Source organism: Eleginops maclovinus, chromosome 14, assembly GCF_036324505.1.
Source record: "Eleginops maclovinus isolate JMC-PN-2008 ecotype Puerto Natales chromosome 14, JC_Emac_rtc_rv5, whole genome shotgun sequence".
NCBI lineage: Eukaryota > Metazoa > Chordata > Actinopteri > Perciformes > Eleginopidae > Eleginops > Eleginops maclovinus.
The window spans coordinates 12,435,296-12,455,054 of NC_086362.1; the positions used below are offsets into that span (position 1 = coordinate 12,435,296).

The 19,759-nt window shown below is 40.8% G+C and overlaps 2 protein-coding genes and 2 non-coding genes across 4 annotated transcripts; all 4 read left to right on the forward strand.

Moving 5' to 3' along the window:
• The first annotated feature begins 262 nt into the window (after nucleotides 1-262).
• On the forward strand, nucleotides 263-10,047 carry senp3b (SUMO specific peptidase 3b). Its single transcript, XM_063901186.1, has 12 exons — nucleotides 263-600; nucleotides 1,908-2,033; nucleotides 2,867-3,637; nucleotides 4,476-4,589; nucleotides 4,722-4,833; nucleotides 5,472-5,619; nucleotides 5,763-5,810; nucleotides 5,924-6,001; nucleotides 7,000-7,137; nucleotides 7,358-7,441; nucleotides 7,589-7,639; nucleotides 8,679-10,047. The coding sequence occupies exons 2-12, from the start codon at nucleotides 1,946-1,948 to the stop codon at nucleotides 8,787-8,789; spliced, it is 1,743 nt and encodes a 580-aa protein (XP_063757256.1). The 5' UTR covers nucleotides 263-600; nucleotides 1,908-1,945; the 3' UTR covers nucleotides 8,790-10,047.
• A 786-nt stretch (nucleotides 10,048-10,833) lies between these two features.
• eif4a1a (eukaryotic translation initiation factor 4A1A) lies at nucleotides 10,834-18,218 on the forward strand. Its single transcript, XM_063900984.1, has 11 exons — nucleotides 10,834-10,941; nucleotides 12,331-12,373; nucleotides 12,561-12,693; nucleotides 12,802-12,941; nucleotides 13,958-14,126; nucleotides 14,669-14,778; nucleotides 15,061-15,204; nucleotides 15,422-15,559; nucleotides 15,929-16,018; nucleotides 16,453-16,532; nucleotides 16,684-18,218. The coding sequence occupies exons 1-11, from the start codon at nucleotides 10,919-10,921 to the stop codon at nucleotides 16,826-16,828; spliced, it is 1,215 nt and encodes a 404-aa protein (XP_063757054.1). The 5' UTR covers nucleotides 10,834-10,918; the 3' UTR covers nucleotides 16,829-18,218.
• LOC134876403 (small nucleolar RNA SNORD10) lies at nucleotides 13,408-13,546 on the forward strand. The gene has a single exon (XR_010167451.1). It is a non-coding gene; the product is annotated as a small nucleolar RNA SNORD10 (small nucleolar RNA).
• LOC134876404 (small nucleolar RNA SNORD10) lies at nucleotides 14,399-14,537 on the forward strand. Its single transcript, XR_010167452.1, has one exon. It is a non-coding gene; the product is annotated as a small nucleolar RNA SNORD10 (small nucleolar RNA).
• Nucleotides 18,219-19,759: the final 1,541 nt, after the last annotated feature.

Sequence of the window (19,759 nt, forward strand, 5' to 3'; positions counted from 1 at the left end):
ATCTTTTAAGATTAAGGGAACAAAACCTGCCAACCTACTTAACATTTAGTCTCTTTGTATGTAAATGAATTTTGCATCACATTTGATGTTGTGGTAAAACCATAGGGTAAAACATATCACTTTTATAAACTCCAAATATACAACTTAAGCAAATAAAAGTGTATTTATTGTGTTATTAAAAATACAGGTGTGTTCAACTTAGATTACCAAAACCCTTATCCTTACAAATGATACTCTCTATGACGCCATTGCTGCGCGACGGACTTGTTGTAGACATGAGAGCGAAAAATCTGCAGTGATCCGGCTCAGCGCATCTCGTTCTTTTTCAGTTCTTATAGATTTTCCTGTCGATTTTATACACATTATTGACTGCAATCTATAATTAGTGTTTAGTAACTCATTTTTTGCTGAACCGGAAGACCTAAAAGATATCAAAGTTCGCAAGGAGGTGACATCTGGCTGCTGCACACCTGACTTCATTGAATGAGGTTTAACATCAATTAGCATTTGTTTTGGTTCGATACCCTGACTAAATTAATCACGCCCAACATTCAGTCGAAAGCAGCTGGACACACATTCATATAAATCTGCAGTCTAACGGTAAGCATATGATATGAACTCCTAGCTGTGTAAGCACTACATTAAAGCCGGGCGTTTTATTTTGTTGTTGCTAACATGGCAGCTCCCTACTAGCTAGCTAACGACAACATAGCTAACCAGCTAACATGCTAGCTAGCATAGACAACGGATTATTGGAGAGCTATGGTACTCCAGGTGGTTATAAATGGTGTTGCGGGGGCTTCGGGTAGTTATAGTCACACACAAAACACAGTTAGCAGTTAATGGGGTTTTTATTTCTGTTTTAAGTGCCGAAACTGTGACGGTGATGCTGCTAGCGCTAAATGCGAACAAGCTAGCCTGGGTAGTGACTATTTCCTGCACCGGAAAGAATTGTACCCCTCATAGAGCAGCTTTTAAAAAAGTATATCCCATGCGGAAAAGACTGCACTTTTATAAAAGCTTATTCACCCATTTGCTTAGTTATTCTCGTACCCAGTGTGGATAGCAGGCTAAATTACATATCCGCTTTCCGACCAGGTGCACATGGTGAGGACAGTCCCGGTGAACTGCTCTCTGCCTGTAACGGTCCTATACATTCGAGATGAAATGTGTATAAGATTAACCAAGTGTTGCATGCTTAATGCTTGACCTATGTCAACAAGAACAATTGGCCTTAATTATAATTAAATCTGCACTATGTTTGTGCACATTATCGATGTTCCGCTGGGAGGTCATAGGTCATTCTTATTGCCTACATTTCTTGGTAAAGTGTTGCAATTTCCCTCTAGCTGTTCCAATAGCAGCCCTGTCATTATAGAGCATACATGGTGCAGAGGTGGAAGAAGTACTCTGGTCTTGTACTTGAGTAAAAGTAGAAGTACCAGAGTGTATGAATACTCTGTGACAGTAAAAGTCCTGCATTCAAAATGTTACTCAAGCAAAGGTAGAAAAGTATTGGCATCAAAATATAGTTAAAGTACCAAAAGTAAAAGTACTCGTTATGGCGATTGGCCCATTGCAATATTTATTTATCTCACATTTTGTTTTTCTGTCCACTTGTAACAGTTTCCAAACACTGTGTAGCGTCTCTTTTTTTCTATTCACATCTGGGCCATTGTGAACTCTCCTTTCCGAGGCAGGGGCTAATGCTTTCCTTCCAGGCTGATTTTAGCCATTTTTCACATTATAATCTACATGTGAATATGTTGTCTACTGCTGGATAACCGGTCAATTATTAGGCTTCACATGTTCTCCTAAGGCAGCAGATTTTAAAAGACGTTTCCTCTTTAATCAAGTGGTGCTTTTAATTATAAAACTTGATGATAAACTGTGTTTCTGGTCTGCAGGTGACGAGCTGGCGCAGGTTGTGGGTTGTCCGTGGATAATGCGAGACAGTGGTGGTAGCCTGGCCCAGAACCGCTGGCAGGGGGACCTGGGTCTGACCGCTGTGGGGCAGGACGACACTGGAGGAGGTGGGCCCTTCATCAATAGTTAATGTTTACATTCCTGTTAGCTGGGTGATAATTCATTATAATAACATATTGTCCTTTAATGAAACTTTATCTTGATTACATCCTATTTCGAGCTGAGTGGTGCACGTTTCATCTCAAGTTTGATCGGACTGGCAATATGGACTAGTGCAATTGAGGCAAAATATTTGTAATTGTAACTGTAAAAAAGTCATAAATAAATAATACTGTGATGCTGCAGAGAAGTACACACCTACAAATGGTATTCTACACACACACTAAAACATTAAATCCCAATTTTGTACAGATCCTGTTAAAAATGAATATGAATATTTGTTTTATAATAATGTTCATCATTTTAATCATCTCAAATTCTATTGGAATTTATAAGTCAATAAAATCGCGATATTGTTTTCGTAACTGTGCAGTCCTAATCAGATATCACAATATGCAATTACTTTTTCTAAATTGATAATAACAAGCACATAACACATTTTGTAAAGAAAATATGATGAACATGTCTAGGGAATGGGATTATTATTTGAGCATTGCTGTTTCTTTTTTTTTACATAACCTTTCAGTTAAATGCCATTGACAGTCTTGAGTCGAGTTAAATCCTACTATCTTCTTAATCTGATAGCTCTGCATTGATGTAATATTGTTAGTGTATAGCTGGACGTCTTTATTTAATATATGTCATTTATCTTGAAATTGTTATGTTCCTTTTGCACTAAAGATAAAAAAATGTCAGTTAAAATGTGCTGCTTGCATATTATATCTTTACCCTCTCAATCTGTGGAGTCTGTGTGCTGATGTTAGGCCATGTTTGTGTCCAGGTGGGATTCCTGGAGGACACTTCATCGTCCCAGTGTCGGGCCACAGCGTACCCAGCCCCATGCACCTCCGACTGGGGCAGAAAGAGAAGGTGTGGACGGGCGAGTATGTAGAAGACGAGGATGGCATTGTTAGGTTCAAGGCAATGGGGGACGAAGAGGAAGATCTGGATGGCGAGGACGAGGTAGAGTTTGAGGGCAAGTGTTGGGATAACAACGAGGAGGAAGAGGAGGAGGAGGAGGAAGAGGAGGAGGAGGAGGAGGAAGAAGAAGAAGAGGAGGAGGAGGAGGAGGAGGAAGAAGAAGAAGAAGAAGAAGGAGAAGAAGCCTATGATGAAGGAGACCAGGCACCGTTGGAGTGGGAGATCCCAGACTTTCCCTCCCAGTCCAGCGAGCTCCCTCACTCACACCTGCACCACCATGGACCACAACAGAAGGCAGGAGAAGGTGGAGATGTCACCGGGGAGGATGCTGCCTTCCAGGCTGAGGGTGGGGACGTGTTCCGGCCCCTCCTCGGCAGGTACCGGGTTCTGAGGAGACTCCGGCTCCGGCGCTGGCAGCGTTTGCGAACCCATCGAGGCCTCGGGTTCAGGCTCACCAGGCACTGGAAGAGCTGGCGTCAGCGGGCGCAGTGGGTCTGCTCCCAGGGGCACCGCTACAGGCAGGGAGCACACAACCTGTACGGCAAGCAGAGGAGGACAAAAAGGTACCAGCAGTCACCGTACTCAGACAGAGAGGACAGCAACGATGAGATGTTCACAGACTCTGACAGAGGTACTGACCGTTTACTTCTGACACGAATAACTATGTTTTAATGCTAACGTTTTTCTCAACCCTCCTGTCACGTCAAATATAACATTGTTGAATTGTCTCGGACTAAAAAAATTGTGTTGGTTTTTAATGGATTTAAGGGACATTAAAACAGACTGGTCAAATTTGACTGGGAACACCAATGTAAGGGGGAGAAACGAGCACAACTGGAGGGTTTATGCACACATAATGACCAAAACAAACATGGTTTCCACCAGAAAAGTTGTCAGGGTCAGAAGCCAAGTTTCTCTTTATGTGGTTTGAGTGTTGAGCTAAACTGGTAAGAGTGGTCTGTCACAAAAATCTGGAGAGTCTACTTGCAATACCCTGGCAGGAACCGTGCAACAATATCTGTTATCTTCCCTTTCTGACCTTGAGCTGGCCATTAGGTTGCTGCTGAACATCTTTAAAAGGGCTCACAACATATTTAGATTTTTAAAACAGCTTGACAGTGTAGTTTAGCTTTATAATCCTCTGAACAGGAGCATATTTTTGGGGGGGACTATACCAAGTGGCAGGTAAATCCACATTTATATTTATTATGACAAGAGACTTGAGTTGGTTTATTTCTTTACCTGCTATCATTACAATGAAGCACTTTAGTAGCATTTCTGTCCGCTGTGGGAAAGCGCAGCAAAACCGGCAGATTCTTGACATTTTTTACTGCGCCCAATGATTTTTTCCCCCCTTCTTTTTCCCACGGTTTAATTTCTGCTCTTAATGTATCAAATGAACAGGGCCACGACAATACAAAACATTTTCTCTTCACGGGATCATTCATTTCTTTCCTTTTCTCTGTCAGATAAACAGATGAATGGCTGCTCTCCAGACAAGCAGGAGGACAGAGGGAGGCGGGAAGAGGAGGCCAAACCTGTGGAGCTGGCCCTGACTGAGGAACACATGAGTTGTGTTACAGGTACGGATCATTTAAAACAGCTTCTCTACACGTACAAATGACAGAGTTTGGCTTCTTGAACGGTTAAGTATTTCTGGCTCGCTATGACGATAAAGTTGTGCTTCTAACAGCTTCTTCCTCTCTTCTGTCAAGGGATCCTTGAAGAGTCTCTACAGCAGTACGGCAGTTTGATCCCCATCCATGTGGATGACATCGTGGAGAAGCTTCAGGACATCTTCAGCCAGAGCTTCTCTCAGCCACACAGGTCAGACACACACTTCTTCTGATATAGGGTTGGAAGACAGTGGAATTGTGCGGATGATAACAAAAAAATAAATAAATAAAATAAAAAATACGGAAATCAACGTTTTAGCACTACCGGCTACCTTGTCTGGTAGTCAACAGATTTTTATTGGTTTTTGGTTAGATGCCCGACATAAGGTATTTGGTTAGCTTACAAAATGTTCATGTTTTTTTCTACGACATGAAATATGTCAGTAAATACTCCTGAAGCTGGCGGTCGGAAACTGCCTAAATGAGACTTCTAATCGTCATCACACTGAACACACACATCCACGTTTAGCTTAACGTTAGCTTTTTACTTCTGGTCGATTTTATTTACACTTAATGATTAAAAAAATAGGCTTAATATTTGGAGTTTATCCTGCTGAACAAAATGTGCAAGCATCATAAAAGAGTTTACTTTATGCAATATTCAAAAATCCATGCAATGCTAACTTTCGTTTCGGCCTACAAAAACTCATCATCCCTCGATAATTTATGAAAATTTTCAGCGCATCCAGAGGTTGATAAACACGTGATTTGACAGTCTGTACAGTAGGTAAATGAATTAAGTAAAAAACGTTTTGAATATGCTTCTCTGTTTGTGATTTCCTTCTGCAGGAAAGCCGTGGTCCAACACCTAATACAATCCTTCCAGCGCTCGTCGGGATCCGCCCTGGCTAAAACATTCAGAGTCAACTACAGACGCCACGTTCTCACCATGGATGACCTTGGCACGCTGTACGGACAGAACTGGCTCAACGACCAGGTAACACAACACACACTCCTAACATATTTGACTTGGTATTGCAGGAAATAGTCGACTCTCTTTTTGGCCATTTTGGGATCACTTTGAGATGTTATTTTAGACAGTTTGGAAACATCTAAATTGCATCTTCTTTTGTTGATCAGGTCATGAACATGTACGGAGACCTGGTCATGGACTCTGTCCCAGACAAGGTAAGGAAACTAAATAAATATCTCATGCGATAACGGAATTCATGAGAAGACTTTATTGTGCAAAGAAAACCCAAAACAATCTAATTCTCTCTTTCCTCTGGTTTCCCCCTCAGGTTCACTTTTTCAACAGCTTCTTTTATGACAAGCTAAGGACAAAAGGATACGATGGAGTCAAACGGTGGACGAAAAATGTAAGTGTGTGTCAGAACTCGCCCTCTTCTGCATTCTCTTAAAGTTAAAGTTGTGCTTGACAATTTTTCTTACTCAAACCAACTTTATTTACATAGCACTTAATGTACACAGAAGTGAAAGAATGAAACAAACACAACAGGAAAATGTTTATAAAGACCTACGGGACAAATACCAGAGCTGGTTAAGTACGAAAAATAAAAGCTTTTATAAAAAATAGCTGTTAGATATTGGTAGTAGGAGAGACTTGGAAATTTTGTGATAGACAACTTTTTTGATTTGTAGACAAATAAAAATATTTCCTTGGGTATTTTTGGGGCCGACTTTAAGAATTTAGATTTGATCAATACTAGTTTGATTCCTTATTAATTCTTGTCCTTATGAATAGTCTCTCACACACACACACACATATGCCATTTAGCACACTAAGTTGCGCCTTATCAGACCAGCACTGAAGCTACCTTTCACTGTTATTAAACATAGCTAAACGGACTTTCTAAGGTGTGGAGCCACCCTTCTATTGCTACAAATCCTCCCTCCAACCTAGCAACTACACTACATGTAACACCTGTAACGTTACCAGTAAAAGAGGCATGGAATAAACCGAAGAGGAGAGAGCACCAGAGGGAGGGAGGAAAGCTATCGCTAGCTATCAAGCTACAGTGGCTACCGTTAGCAAAGCCAAAAGGAGCGGGAATTTCTGAGAGTTGCTAAGAGAAGGAGAGTTATTTGTGACTAAAAGTACAAAGTAACTGCCGTGATCATGAGGTTTAACATGATCAACTTAAGTAGAGCTTATAAATGCTATCAGTAGCACAAACACACAGCAACACAGACGCAAAGGACACCCAGAAACTACAACACACTTATTGAACTGCCTCAGTATTCTCTGTGGTTCACCAGCTCTGTTCAAACGTTTCACATTGTGGATTCATTTCATTCACAATAGTATTTATCAGTCTGTCACTATGTCTCCCTCCTCTCCTCTCCTCTCCGTCAGGTTGACATCTTCCAGAAGGACCTGCTGCTGATCCCCATCCACCTGGAGGTCCACTGGTCTCTGGTCAGTGTGGACATTCCTCGCCGAGCCATCACTTACTTTGACTCCCAGCGGACTCTCAACAGACGCTGCCCAAAGGTAGGAACACACAGCAACAGCAACCGTCATGTTAGTGGGTTATTTTTATTAGAGACCCTCAGTCAGTGCATCCTTTAATGAAAATGTTTGCCATTTTATCATTTATTCTTACTTTCATCAATTCTGTTCATAGCGGGCTCTCATGTTGAAGTCTGTAAATAAATATTGGTGTCTGTGACTCGTGTTTATCTCATCAAATCTTTTTCTTTTTTGTTTACAGCACATTTTTAAGTATCTGCAAGCGGAGGCCATCAAAAAAGACCAACAAGACTTTTTGACGGGATGGAAAGGCTTTTTCAAAATGGTGAGATGCTCTGTTTATTAGTGAGGATTCTTCTCTTTTTGACACGGTTCACAGAGCTCTCTCTATGCTGCCGGCCACTCACGCATCACTATGGCTTTGTCGTGTACTTGGTCTATTGTCTCATGTGTTGTGGATTGTCTGTTGCAGAATGTCGGTCGTCAAAACAACGACAGCGACTGCGGTGCTTTTGTGCTACAGGTGAGTCTCTCTTGTCCGTGTGCAGGAAAATGTGAGACTATGCTGGGTAAAGCTCACACCATTCCCCCCCATAGCAGGGCTGTCCAAACTTATTTTGTACTGTGATTAGTTAACATAATGTAGAAATACCATAGACAAATCACATAGATTACAATTGTAGGCTAGTATAAGGATTTAATTTGCAGTGTCATAATGAGGCAAATTATTTTTTGCAGATCTTTAAATACACTTCATTCTGTTTTTGAAATTTGGTTTTTGCCTTAGATGAAAACACATTAGTTCCAGCTAATCAGAAACAGGTTTACTGCTAAGTAGGTTTACACAACCTGTAACCAAATGAAATGGATAAAAACAAGATATTGTTTACGTATCCTGCTAATGCTTCCTGGACAAAATGCAAAGTGAGCTTGAATTAAACAAGCTGGAAATTTTTGGAGGAAAGATATTTAAATCAGTAGGAGTGCCACAAAGGGCCTTAGGGTGGGAATTTGGATTACCCTAAGGTAGATGCATCAATTTGCTGCACTTTGACAGAACTAAAAGAGGTTGTATCTATGTTTATACTTTAAGCATTTGTAAACACTCTAAGAATCAACATTTTGGTAGATTAGATATGCAAATATAAGCCCCTGCACCCCTAACACACTTTGTACACACGTAGATACACAAGGCAAACACAGGCATTGAATCTACCCACTGTCTGCATAGAACCTCTATTAATGTGTATATTATTTGTACGTGGTGTCCTTTAATTATTTTCTTCTGTTGATCTCTTATTACATCATGTTTCCTTGTATTCTGCGTTGAAATGTAGGAGTTTCATTTTGCAGAGAAACTTGTTTATAACTGCATAAGACAATCAACGCTTTGACGTGATACGAGTGCTGATACTGTTAAGACTAAAATAAATCACACCCACAATGCATTGGGGAAATAGCACGGGCCGTGTTTTAAGACTACTTACTTGTGTCGTTGCTACAAGCTAATAACTTTGTTGTATTTCTCCTAATGTCCCCCCCCCCCCCTCACCGTCCTACAGTACTGCAAGTGTCTGGCACTAGGGCAGCCGTTCAGCTTCGGCCAGCTGGATATGCCGCGGCTGAGGAGGCAAATGTACAAAGAACTCTGTCACTGCAAGCTCACCCTGTGACCCGCCACCCCCAAACCCCCCGCCCGCCCGCCATCTCCACCTGCTCCTTTAAAAAAATGGAGGGACAGTGATACAACAAGACCGAGGGCAAGGGGAGCAAGTGATTGACTGGAAAAGAGAACAAAAACTTTTTTTCTCAGCCAACATCCAGAGAAATTACTTCTTTCTTCTATTGTAGGTGATGTCATTGTTTCACTTTTTCTCTCTCTTTGCTTCCCTCTCTCCCCACCCTTTGATACATGTTTTAATTTCCATGTCATGGTTATTCCTTTGTGGTTGCCAGAGGCCAAGACTATCTTCCGTTTTGGGAATGTGCTAATCTTCCATCCCGTCATAGACCATCGTTGTTTTATTAAGAAGATTTCAAAAGCATACAGTCCAGATATAAACGGTTGAAGTCCAACCTGACTACTACTTTCACTTTCGGGTGGAGGGCAGAATGAATTGAACCAGTCTGTGTAAGCTTGTGGTTAATTAGTAATTGTGGATGTACATGCCTTCCATACAGTATGTTGTGTTCAAATCATTGACACCCAACTTGAAACACACTCTACAGCCGACGGCATGTTGACGATTCTATCCATTTAGTCGGCACATAGCATTTGTTTTGCGCCGTGACAATGGAACTTCCTAACTGATGCTGCCATATTGACGTCCGAAAACAGTGTATGAAGAGCCATTCTAGTGCATTTTTTTTAGGGAAATCAGAATTGACATCCATGGAACAGCCCACAATTTAACCCATGTGCTGGAAACTTGCCCTGCCTCCATCACTCAACCCTAAATAAAACATCCTTAATGTGGAAGACTGGATCCGCATCGTTGCCCATACAAGCCAGAACGACATATTGGCCCTGAGAAAGGGTCGTCTTTACATTGCATTTATCTTTTTGTGTTTTATTTGTCAGTAAACGTGTTGATATGCTTATTGCTTTAAACAAATGGTGTTAAAAAGGAGGACTACTAATATGTTATTTTTCAAGTACAGAACAGATCCTCTGGTTATTATTTCTTTGAAAGTTTGACAGCCATTTTGGTGAGGACCACAACAACGACACAACAGATCCAGTATGTTCACAATGGAGTTACAGCACCCTCCTCTTCTTTTTATAATGAAAGAAAAATGTTGTTGATAGCGGTTTGTCTGTTTTTCTTTTCTTTTGTTTTTCCGAACAGGAGATGATGCAACAGAGTTGAACGTTTTATATATCTTCTACAATGCGTTATGGTTGCTAAAAATAAAAATATGCGGCAAATATTGGACTATGCATTTTATTAATGTTAATAAACAGGCATCAGAATCCAGTAGTATTGCTATGGCTCAAAAAAATATTGTATTAATTTAAGTCAATTACTCAAATACTCTGCTTAAGTACACACTTCTTATTCAGTATTCTGGAGTGCAAGCTTTGCTATTATACAGTAACAAGCTACAATGAACATAGATTATGTTTACATTTTTTTTTAGTTTGGCTATACTGCTACTATGGACAGTTTGACCTAAGTATTCCTGAAAGCCTAGTTCTGGTCATATTCACAATAAATGCCTAACATGAATTGGCATTCATTATGCCATAAATTACAACTAGAAACAACTATGTAGGGACATATTCAATAAAATATTTCCTTAAGTCAGTATGAGTTATGTGTTAAATATGATTGACATGACTACACTGTGACTCATCCAAACAGTTTCACCCTTTGCATCATACTTCAGTGGCCAAAAGATTTGTCACTTATTTGTAAGGAAATCTGGTTGAAATGAAAATATTTAAAAAATCTACCCCTAGGTACGGCTTTTCGTCTGCGTTGACGAATGGATGATTTAGGAATGGGGAATCTTAACTTTGTACTACAGCGTAGCGCGGGAGTAGTAGCCTGAATTACCCCGATATTGTTTGTCATAACTTGTAAACACCGCCCCTCTGGACTGCTAACGTAGAGAGAATCATGCGCCACTAAAGAAGTTACAACCCGCCTACCCTTTTGTGACGTAAAGATGAACCAATCAAAAGTCTCCGTGGGCGGGAATATAGCTAAATGACGGGGATCTGTTGCAATGAGAAGGCCCCTTTGTGTGTTGTCAACGTATATAACACATCTCTGCCGCAGTTTCTTTCTTTGGAATAATGTCGGCTGAATATGACAATAGGTAAGGAAACAATTTTATGGTTTTGGAGGCATTTTACGATTTAGAGCTCGATTAATTTGTTAACATAGTTGTATTAGTCTTTCTTAGCGAAGACTATGTGGAATGTAGAAGTTAAACGTAGCATTGTACGGTTCATTTTGCTCGACTAACGGCTAGGCCTAACGATAGCCTGCCTCGGACTAACGGCACAGCTCTTCATATTTAACTAAATACGACGACTTGAGTTAGGACTCGCCATTTAACGCTGAATATGTATAAATATTAAGCTGTAAATGGTTTCACGTGTATTTTGTGGCACTAAAAATGGCTTCTGCTGTTGGTCCTGAACGTTTCTGAAGCAAATTAAATGGCAACCGGCGCCTTGTGTAGCACGTGAGAGCACCTGGTCTAGGCCCCAATTTATATTCCAGAAGCTTCTGTTTCAACTATCATGATTTTAAACACATTTTACATTGGTATTGTGTAATGGACGGTTTGTGTTAACATATTGAACGTCTCTCGTCGTTGTTGCCGCAAATGTAAATATATTTTTGTTCAGTTTGTACGACGGGCGCACATGGCCGCCGCATCGGTAATCGAGGGGCTGTGCACAATGCCGGTATCGTAGGCCGCTTAATTCTGCAGTAGGCGATTAGCATATTGGCTAACGGCATGATATCCGCTAGCTTAGTGAACAAATGCGTTTTCTTGTGGGTACACGCACCGCAAAGGGGTTTCAATGAATACTGGTTATCAAAATGCCACAAAGGCTCAGGGCCTGTTGGCAGAGGCTATGGCGGGCCTGGTGGTACAGTCAGCCAGGCCTTTTTATTCTTTCCATTTGCACATTTTACGTTGGAACCATATGTGAAAACAACCATTAGTAGTATTTTCATGTTAAGTCAAAATGTCGTGTTTTTCAACTTATAAGACTATTATACGTGGCTAGGCCGCCATTCCTGTCGCTTCCGACTTTTTCAGCCCCACTGTACAAACGACCATCTTGAGTGAATGCAGTAGAAATGGCGGACTGGAGAAAGGCGTTTGCGTACAAGCACGAGTATTTAGCCGAATATTTTAGATAAACAGATCTATCGGCACAGAAGTAGCATTTGTCGCACTTAGGTAAATAAGACAGTCGTCTGACGAACTGTTAGTGTGTATTGTGCAATTTGCTGGCGGAAAGGGGTGGAGACCTGTAATTGGATTTGAAGGGAAATATTCTTTTCAAGCCATGTGTAAATATATGCCGCCACATTTATAACATAATGATGAAACTTTGACGAGTCACCTTAATTGTTTGAATTGACCCAATATTTAATAAAAATAATTTAATGTTAAAAGTTCTGAAATGTTTTGAACGGTTTAAGTTTGCAAGGCTTAACAAAGTAAATTGTGTTATGTTCACAGAGAGAATGGCCCAGAAGGCATGGAGCCCGATGGGGTCATTGAGGTGAGTTCACTAATAGGCCACTGCAAGTAAAGCACACTGAAACTTCCATCTAGCTGCATGGTAGAAACTGATCATCAAGTATACATAATTGTAAGCAAAAACTAAAACTCTGTATTCTTCTTTGCAAAACAAGTAAATGCAACTCAATGATTGATTGTAAACATTGTGTTGGTCTTAACCCTACCAGAGCAACTGGACGGAGATCACAGACAGTTTTGATGAGATGAATCTGCGTGAGGCTCTCCTCAGAGGAATCTATGCCTATGGTTTTGAGAAGCCCTCTGCTATCCAGCAGAGAGCCATTATGCCTTGTATCAAGGGTAAGTGATGTGTAAACAGTCATCCTGACAATCTTGAAATCATTTTAAAAGTTAGTTTTCTGTTTTTACACAGCAGTAGTTTGATGTCCTTTATGTTTTTGTTTTAAGGTTACGATGTGATCGCTCAGGCCCAGTCTGGCACTGGGAAGACTGCCACCTTTGCCATCTCCATCCTCCAGCAGATTGATGTGGAGCTGAAAGGCACTCAGGCTCTGGTCTTGGCTCCCACCAGGGAGCTGGCTCAGCAGGTTAGCTTAAGAGTTACTAGCCTGCTTAACATGGTTTTAGCATAATTATAATAATGTTTTTATTTACTTCTGAGGTTTTAGTGGGTTACTTAAAGGTAACATACCCATGGAGGCAGATTTTTTTAGGAAGATTAGTTTGAGATGAAATCACCCTAATGATTAGTTATGGTATTCACTTAGTTGTTATAAATGGTGCAGCTGGATGGTTATGTAAATATGTGTACGCCTCTTCTTCTTTTTTTGTATGCACAACGCTGGTGTACAAGCAGTTCTTTGACTGCCCTTAAAAAGTTCATCCAAGGCTAACCGGCAACACATAATTCGAGTGGGGGAACGTGTAAAGAATCCTCTATTTTATAAGCAATGGTTTGACCCTCAAATGTCAGTCTATTCGTATTGCGCTCACATAACCTAATTGAAGTTTAATTCTAATAAAGTGGCAGCTACAAACAATGAGAACACTGGCTGTATAATGATGAAACCCATGCGTGTCAGCTGACTCTGTTTCGTCCTGCTGTGTTGAAACTCAGGTTGGCGTTTTGTTGGCCTGGGTGCTCAATGCAGCAGGGATCCAGAGACATGATCATACTTCACTTCTGAATACAGCAGCCACCACGATCAGAAAAGTGTAGTCTGCTAGTGTTAACATGTGTACTTGCATAGGTCAACTAATAACACTTGTTCTATATCTCCTGAAGTCACTGAATCAGTGTGTTGCTTTAAGTACCAAATGCTGGCAATTCATTACATGTTATGTACTGCATGATTAACTTGCATAATCATGTATACCGGATAAATATTGCAAATACGGTTGCTAAACATAGCCATATCTGGAAAATAATCTGTAATACTTGGGATCAGGTTTCAACGTAAGATTTTTTAATGGCAAATGTACTTATTGGCAAACGGAAAACTAGTTTGACCTCAGCCAGCATAAAGCCTATGCCAGTGTTGTTGGATTGTATTTACTGTCTGTTTTGTCTATTAAAACACTTTCTTGGCCCTTATTTATTTAGATCCAGAAGGTGGTTCTGGCCTTGGGCGACTACATGGGAGCCAGTTGCTACGCCTGTATTGGAGGGACCAACATTCGCAGTGAAGTCCAGAAACTTCAGGCTGAAGCCCCTCACATTGTGGTGGGGACCCCTGGCCGCGTCTTCGACATGTTGAGTCGCAAAAATCTCTGTAAGTCATACAGGCAATAATTATGTTAAGATACTGATCTGTCTTTATTTTACTGAGATGTTTGAATGTTGACACTCAACTTCAGTGGCTTGCTGCATATAACTTAAATGGATTAATGGGTGGAATATGAATTGGTTATATTCATATTCCCTATTTGAAAAGCGACCTTGGGTACCATGAAAGGTGCTATATAAGTTTAAGTTATTATTATTATTAAATGTAATGCATCTGAGAGAATGGATTGCTTCCCGTGGAGTTTTGAGGACACCTGCTGTATGATGATGAAACCCATGCGTGTCAGCTGACTCTGTTTCTTGCTGCTGTGCTGTAGCTCAGGTTAGCGTTTTGCTGGCCTAGGCCCTCGGCACAGGAGAAATTCAGAGACGTGATCATACTTCACTTCTGAATACAGCTCTGGTTGTCTTTGAATGTGTGACTAATTAAGCTGTAGCCCTGCATGTTTTTGTGATCAGGCCTGAAAAATTAGAATGATGCAGAAGGGGACATGTTCTGGTTTTATTTATTTAATTTGTATTCTGCAGCTTCCAAGTTGATCAAAATGTTTGTTCTGGACGAGGCTGATGAGATGCTTAGTCGAGGGTTCAAGGACCAGATCTATGAGATTTTCCAGAAACTGCCAAGCAACACACAGGTGAGAGCTTTGCATTTATTCCATAATGTTTTACCAGCGACACTGTCAGGTTTGCTTTAATGAAGAGTTCTGTGTGCTGTCCAGGGTTCCCTCTCCTCCCATCTGCAGTGATGGAGTGGGACTGAATGTTCCTTGGTAGAGAAGCTTTCTGCCCTCCACTGTAGCTGGGCATATGTCCTTGACTCACAACTAATTGGCGGAATACATCCCTTGGTTTTTCAGTGTTTCGATGTTGAGCATTTTGTTTTCAACCCTCTAACCGGCTTCCTTGTCTATTTTCAGGTTGTCCTACTGTCAGCCACCATGCCAGCTGATGTCTTGGAGGTCACAAAGAAGTTCATGCGTGAGCCCATCAGAATCCTGGTGAAGAAGGAGGAGCTGACCCTTGAGGGTATCCGTCAGTTCTACATCAATGTGGAGAAAGAGGTAAAGAGAAGTTTTTTTCCTTTATCACTTTGAGTCAGCATGCTAAGCAGATGAGTTGCCTCTGTAAAATTGAATGAAGGTTATGGTGCTGATAAACTGGTGTGCAGAGAGCTGTTTTTCCAACCAGATATTAATCAGTAGTCTCCATCACCAAAGCATCGTTATTCTTTTCAGTTTGGTTGTGGCTGCTGTTTCTGACCTTACGGTTGTTCCTCAGGAATGGAAGCTGGACACGCTGTGTGACTTGTACGAAACCCTGACCATCACACAAGCGGTCATCTTCATCAACACAAGGAGGAAAGTGGACTGGCTGACTGAGAAGATGCAGGCCAGAGACTTCACAGTGTCTGCCCTGGTAAGATCAACCACATAGCCACAAAAAACCTGGTTATACCGGTGTGCAGTCCAGGGTTCCCTCTCCTCCCATCTGCAGTGATGGAGTGGGACTGAATGTTCCTTGGTAGAGAATCTTTCTGCCCTCCACTGTAGCTTGGTGAAAGTCCTTGACTCACAACTAATTGGCGGAATACACTCAGTCTCATCCTTGATGTTAATTTATATTTGGACTACCTTCTATTGGACACTTTTCTTCATCACAAGTTGTCCTGTGAACAAAGTTCATTGTTTCCCCTTTGTGGAATTATCATGCACTGTAACTGCCATGTTGCTGGATCATGTCTTCGCTTTAGTGTCTGTCTAACTTGTATCCCCTGATTTCTTTCAGCACGGTGACATGGACCAGAAAGAGAGAGACTTGATCATGAGAGAGTTCCGCTCTGGATCCAGTCGAGTCCTGATCACCACTGACCTGCTGGTATGTACAATAGGTGGTTGGACTATCTTGACTCAATTCAGGTTTGCTTTAAAGAAGAGTTCTGTGTGCAGTCCAGGGTTCCCTCTCCTCCCATCTGCAGTGATGGAGTGGGACTGAATGTTCCTTGGTAGAGAAGCTTTCTGCCCTCCACTGTAGCTGGGCTTAAGTCCTTGACTCACAACTAATTGGCGGAATACACTCACTAGTTGTCGTTGAATATTTAGATTGTATCTCAATAATTTTGTTGTGCACTTAATTTTGACTAAAACTTGAGCACTATCACACACACGGTGGTTTTTCATTTACACCAAGACTTTTTGAACCACTACCAAAAGATATGATTTTATTTTTTAACTGTAAGTTGGACCTTGACCAGTCATGTCCACTGCCTTTGTCTATGGCTTGTTATTGATGTTCACTATGCTTCTCCTCAGGCCAGAGGTATTGATGTTCAGCAGGTGTCCCTAGTCATCAACTACGACCTGCCGACCAACAGGGAGAACTACATCCACAGGTGAGAAGGAACAAGCACTGCCGTATTAAATAAGACATTGGGTTACAAGCCATAACATTAAAATATTTCAAATACACTTGTCTCTTGCTGGTTGAACCAGCCACTTGCTCTTCACTGCAGTTAAAATGTTTTTTCCCCTATGTCTCTTCAGGATTGGTCGCGGTGGTCGTTTCGGCAGAAAGGGCGTAGCCATCAACATGGTGACTGAGGACGACAAGCGAACCCTGAGGGACATTGAGACATTCTACAACACCACCGTCGAGGAGATGCCCATGAATGTGGCCGACCTTATCTAAACTACTCCAAGCGCCCTTTGCCACCCCCTCTCCACTTTTATTTTAGCAGTCAAACCTTGTTTCTTATACGATCTGAATTCTGAGAACTTCCTTTTGCTAAATTCCACAATGACTTTACCCTCTACATTCTAAAGAATGAATGTGGCCATTATTCCTCCTTTACCTTTGGAAAAAGGAATTGAATTGGTGGTTATGGAAGGATGAATTACTGACCTGCCTCATTTGCTTGCCATAGTCCATTACCTCCTATTGGCACCTAAATTCCTTTCTGCAGCTAACTCCCCATATAAACCTTAAAGCATTGAATAAAATATATTTTTGCAAACTGAAGACTTAAAACATCAAACAAATCAGTGTGTTACCGGGTCCCAGAAGTGCAAAAACATGACCGCGTTTCCAAAAGCACATTAACATTAGAACCCCAAATGATCAAAAGTCTTAGTTCTGACTGTTGGCAAATTAGCAACCTGGCTCAATTGATAACATGCTGGAGGCGGCGGCGCTTTTGTGAAATGTGGCTGTGATTTGCACTTGCAGCATCACCACGTCTGCACGGGCTGGTGACATTAGGCTGAGAGTTCGGCTGCAGTTCAGTTTGGACTTAACACAAAAATGATCTTAATGGAATGGGAAGTGCTGCATTTGACCAGATCAGTATTTAAACAACCTTCGGTGTACTGAAGACCGCTTTTTAAATCACATCCATGATCATGTTAAGAAAAGGTTTTGGGGCTAGAGTACACAGGGCATATTCAATAAAAAGACCTATATAGTAAAATCCAACATGATTGAGTGGTTTACCGTTTTGATCCTTTACTGCTGTTTCACATGTATATTTTTAATTGCTATTGTACAAACTGCTCGACTTGTAGTCATATGTGCAAGTAGCATTCAGTTGAAGACTGGTGGCAACAGACGTTTGGAGGCAAATACAACGGTGAGTGCTGTGGGGACTTTGCCTCTCGACCCTGACGCGCGCATTCGATATTCATCTTTGACTTAATGTTCTTTTACAATTTATTTTTTAACACAATATTGAACTTTTTTTTTCTTTTTTTCCCGGAGTGTTTTTGTAACCTACCTCGCCAAAATGTTTGGAGAGGGTTGCCGTCTGAGCTGATATGAAAGGACCAAACTGCAGATGAATTATATAGAGCCCCCCTTACTCTTTATAGCGCCCTCATTAAAATGCCTGTCATCATGGGGTTTGGTGTCTAGGAGAACCGTCATGTTTTGAGGTGTGTAGTCAGTGCTATTTTTTAAAATGGATTTACGGAATTGTTAACCTTTTGAGACCGAGCCGGTATCAAGTTTTCTACATTGGATTCTGTATAGTATTTATTTTAATGGTCTTTAAAAAAAATAAAGGTTTCTCCTCTATCAGTGTAAACTGGCCTCTGCATTGTTGAATAGCATGAAAGCTGATATGGCCAAACCCTTTGTGGAAAGGCTAGTATTTAATGAATATACACGGATGATAGCCGAAGCACTGGTTCTAAAGGCCCGCCCACTTGTGCTGCGAAGCTGTCCCTGATTGGCTGCTGAGAGCTCTGAGGTTTGGTCCCAACTTCCGGCGCTGACGAACGTTAACCCACAGGTTTAATATTTTAGTTGGGAGTTGGTTTTTTCTGCATAGTTAAATATGCCAAATGTTCTCCGGCGCTGCGGCACTTTTATTCATCTAGTATACTTTATTGATCTGCCATTATAAGCTGCATCGAACCAGTGGTTGCAATAGTTTTCATCCTGGTATTTAAAACATTTTAGCATGTCAATACTGGTTGTTGTCTTTCCGCAATAAACATTTAATTGTATATCATTGTCTTATCCTTTTTAGTTACAAATATAAATAAAGTAGAACATTCCAGAAATCCCATGAAACCTCCTGTAACCTCACTGGTACAGCTGCTAGAAACTGACGTCACAAACGGCGCTTAAGTTATATACGGGATACAAAATTAATTTATTTTATACGCGTTTTATTTTATACTATTCCCATCAAACAAAATATTTACCAATACTAGCTTGATTATTTAACTGTTAAGAAGTTACGTTTCTACATAACCGGGGAAATTAAACAGAATGAAACATATGTTTAAGGTCATACAACTAGAGCCGTCATTTCGGGCCTTTATGAAAAAGAATGGTGTACAAAAGGCGTGACACCATGGCCTCTTAATGGTTACCGTGACCGCATTGTGCTATTATAAAACAGTGGAATACTTCCCAGTATAAAGATAATACTCATGAAGCGTTACATTTAGGAGTACCAGAGGGTAAAATGCTGCATGTCTATCTTCATTTTAAAAAGATTCCAACAATTGGATACAACAGCACTTGCGTAGTACATAGTACAATAACGAAAATGTTATCCTAACCCTAAAATCTATACATATGTAATACATATGGACTCTGAGTTTGAGGTGTAATACACTGTCCCGCTACTAGATGGAGACAGTGTCCATCACTGCGGCACACTCAGGTTAACTGTCAGGATCGCATCATGCCCAGCACGGGAGAGCCTGTCTTATTTAGCTATCTGCTGTTTGTGTGTCAGTGTTAGGCAGAGGACCACACATCATATTACAATAGTTATCTTGCATCAAAAAAAATCATGTGACCCTATTATATTGTACTCTATATACACTGAGGTGGCCATCAGTCACTGGTTAACACATCGTTTTTTATTAGATCCAGGAAAAAGTGCCTGCAGGGTGTAAATAATAAAACGTATTGTGCATTATTTTATATAGTAATCCGGGATTTCTGTGAACACATTTTTCACTTTTCTTCTTATGTGTGTGTATTCTCTGATAAGCACATCCAATTAGCCCATTTCTCTTTTCAAATGATGTATTGTGTGTATATTATGTAAAGTGTTTAAAACACATCCTATAACATAACATGTTATAGGTCCTTGTTATATTTGCC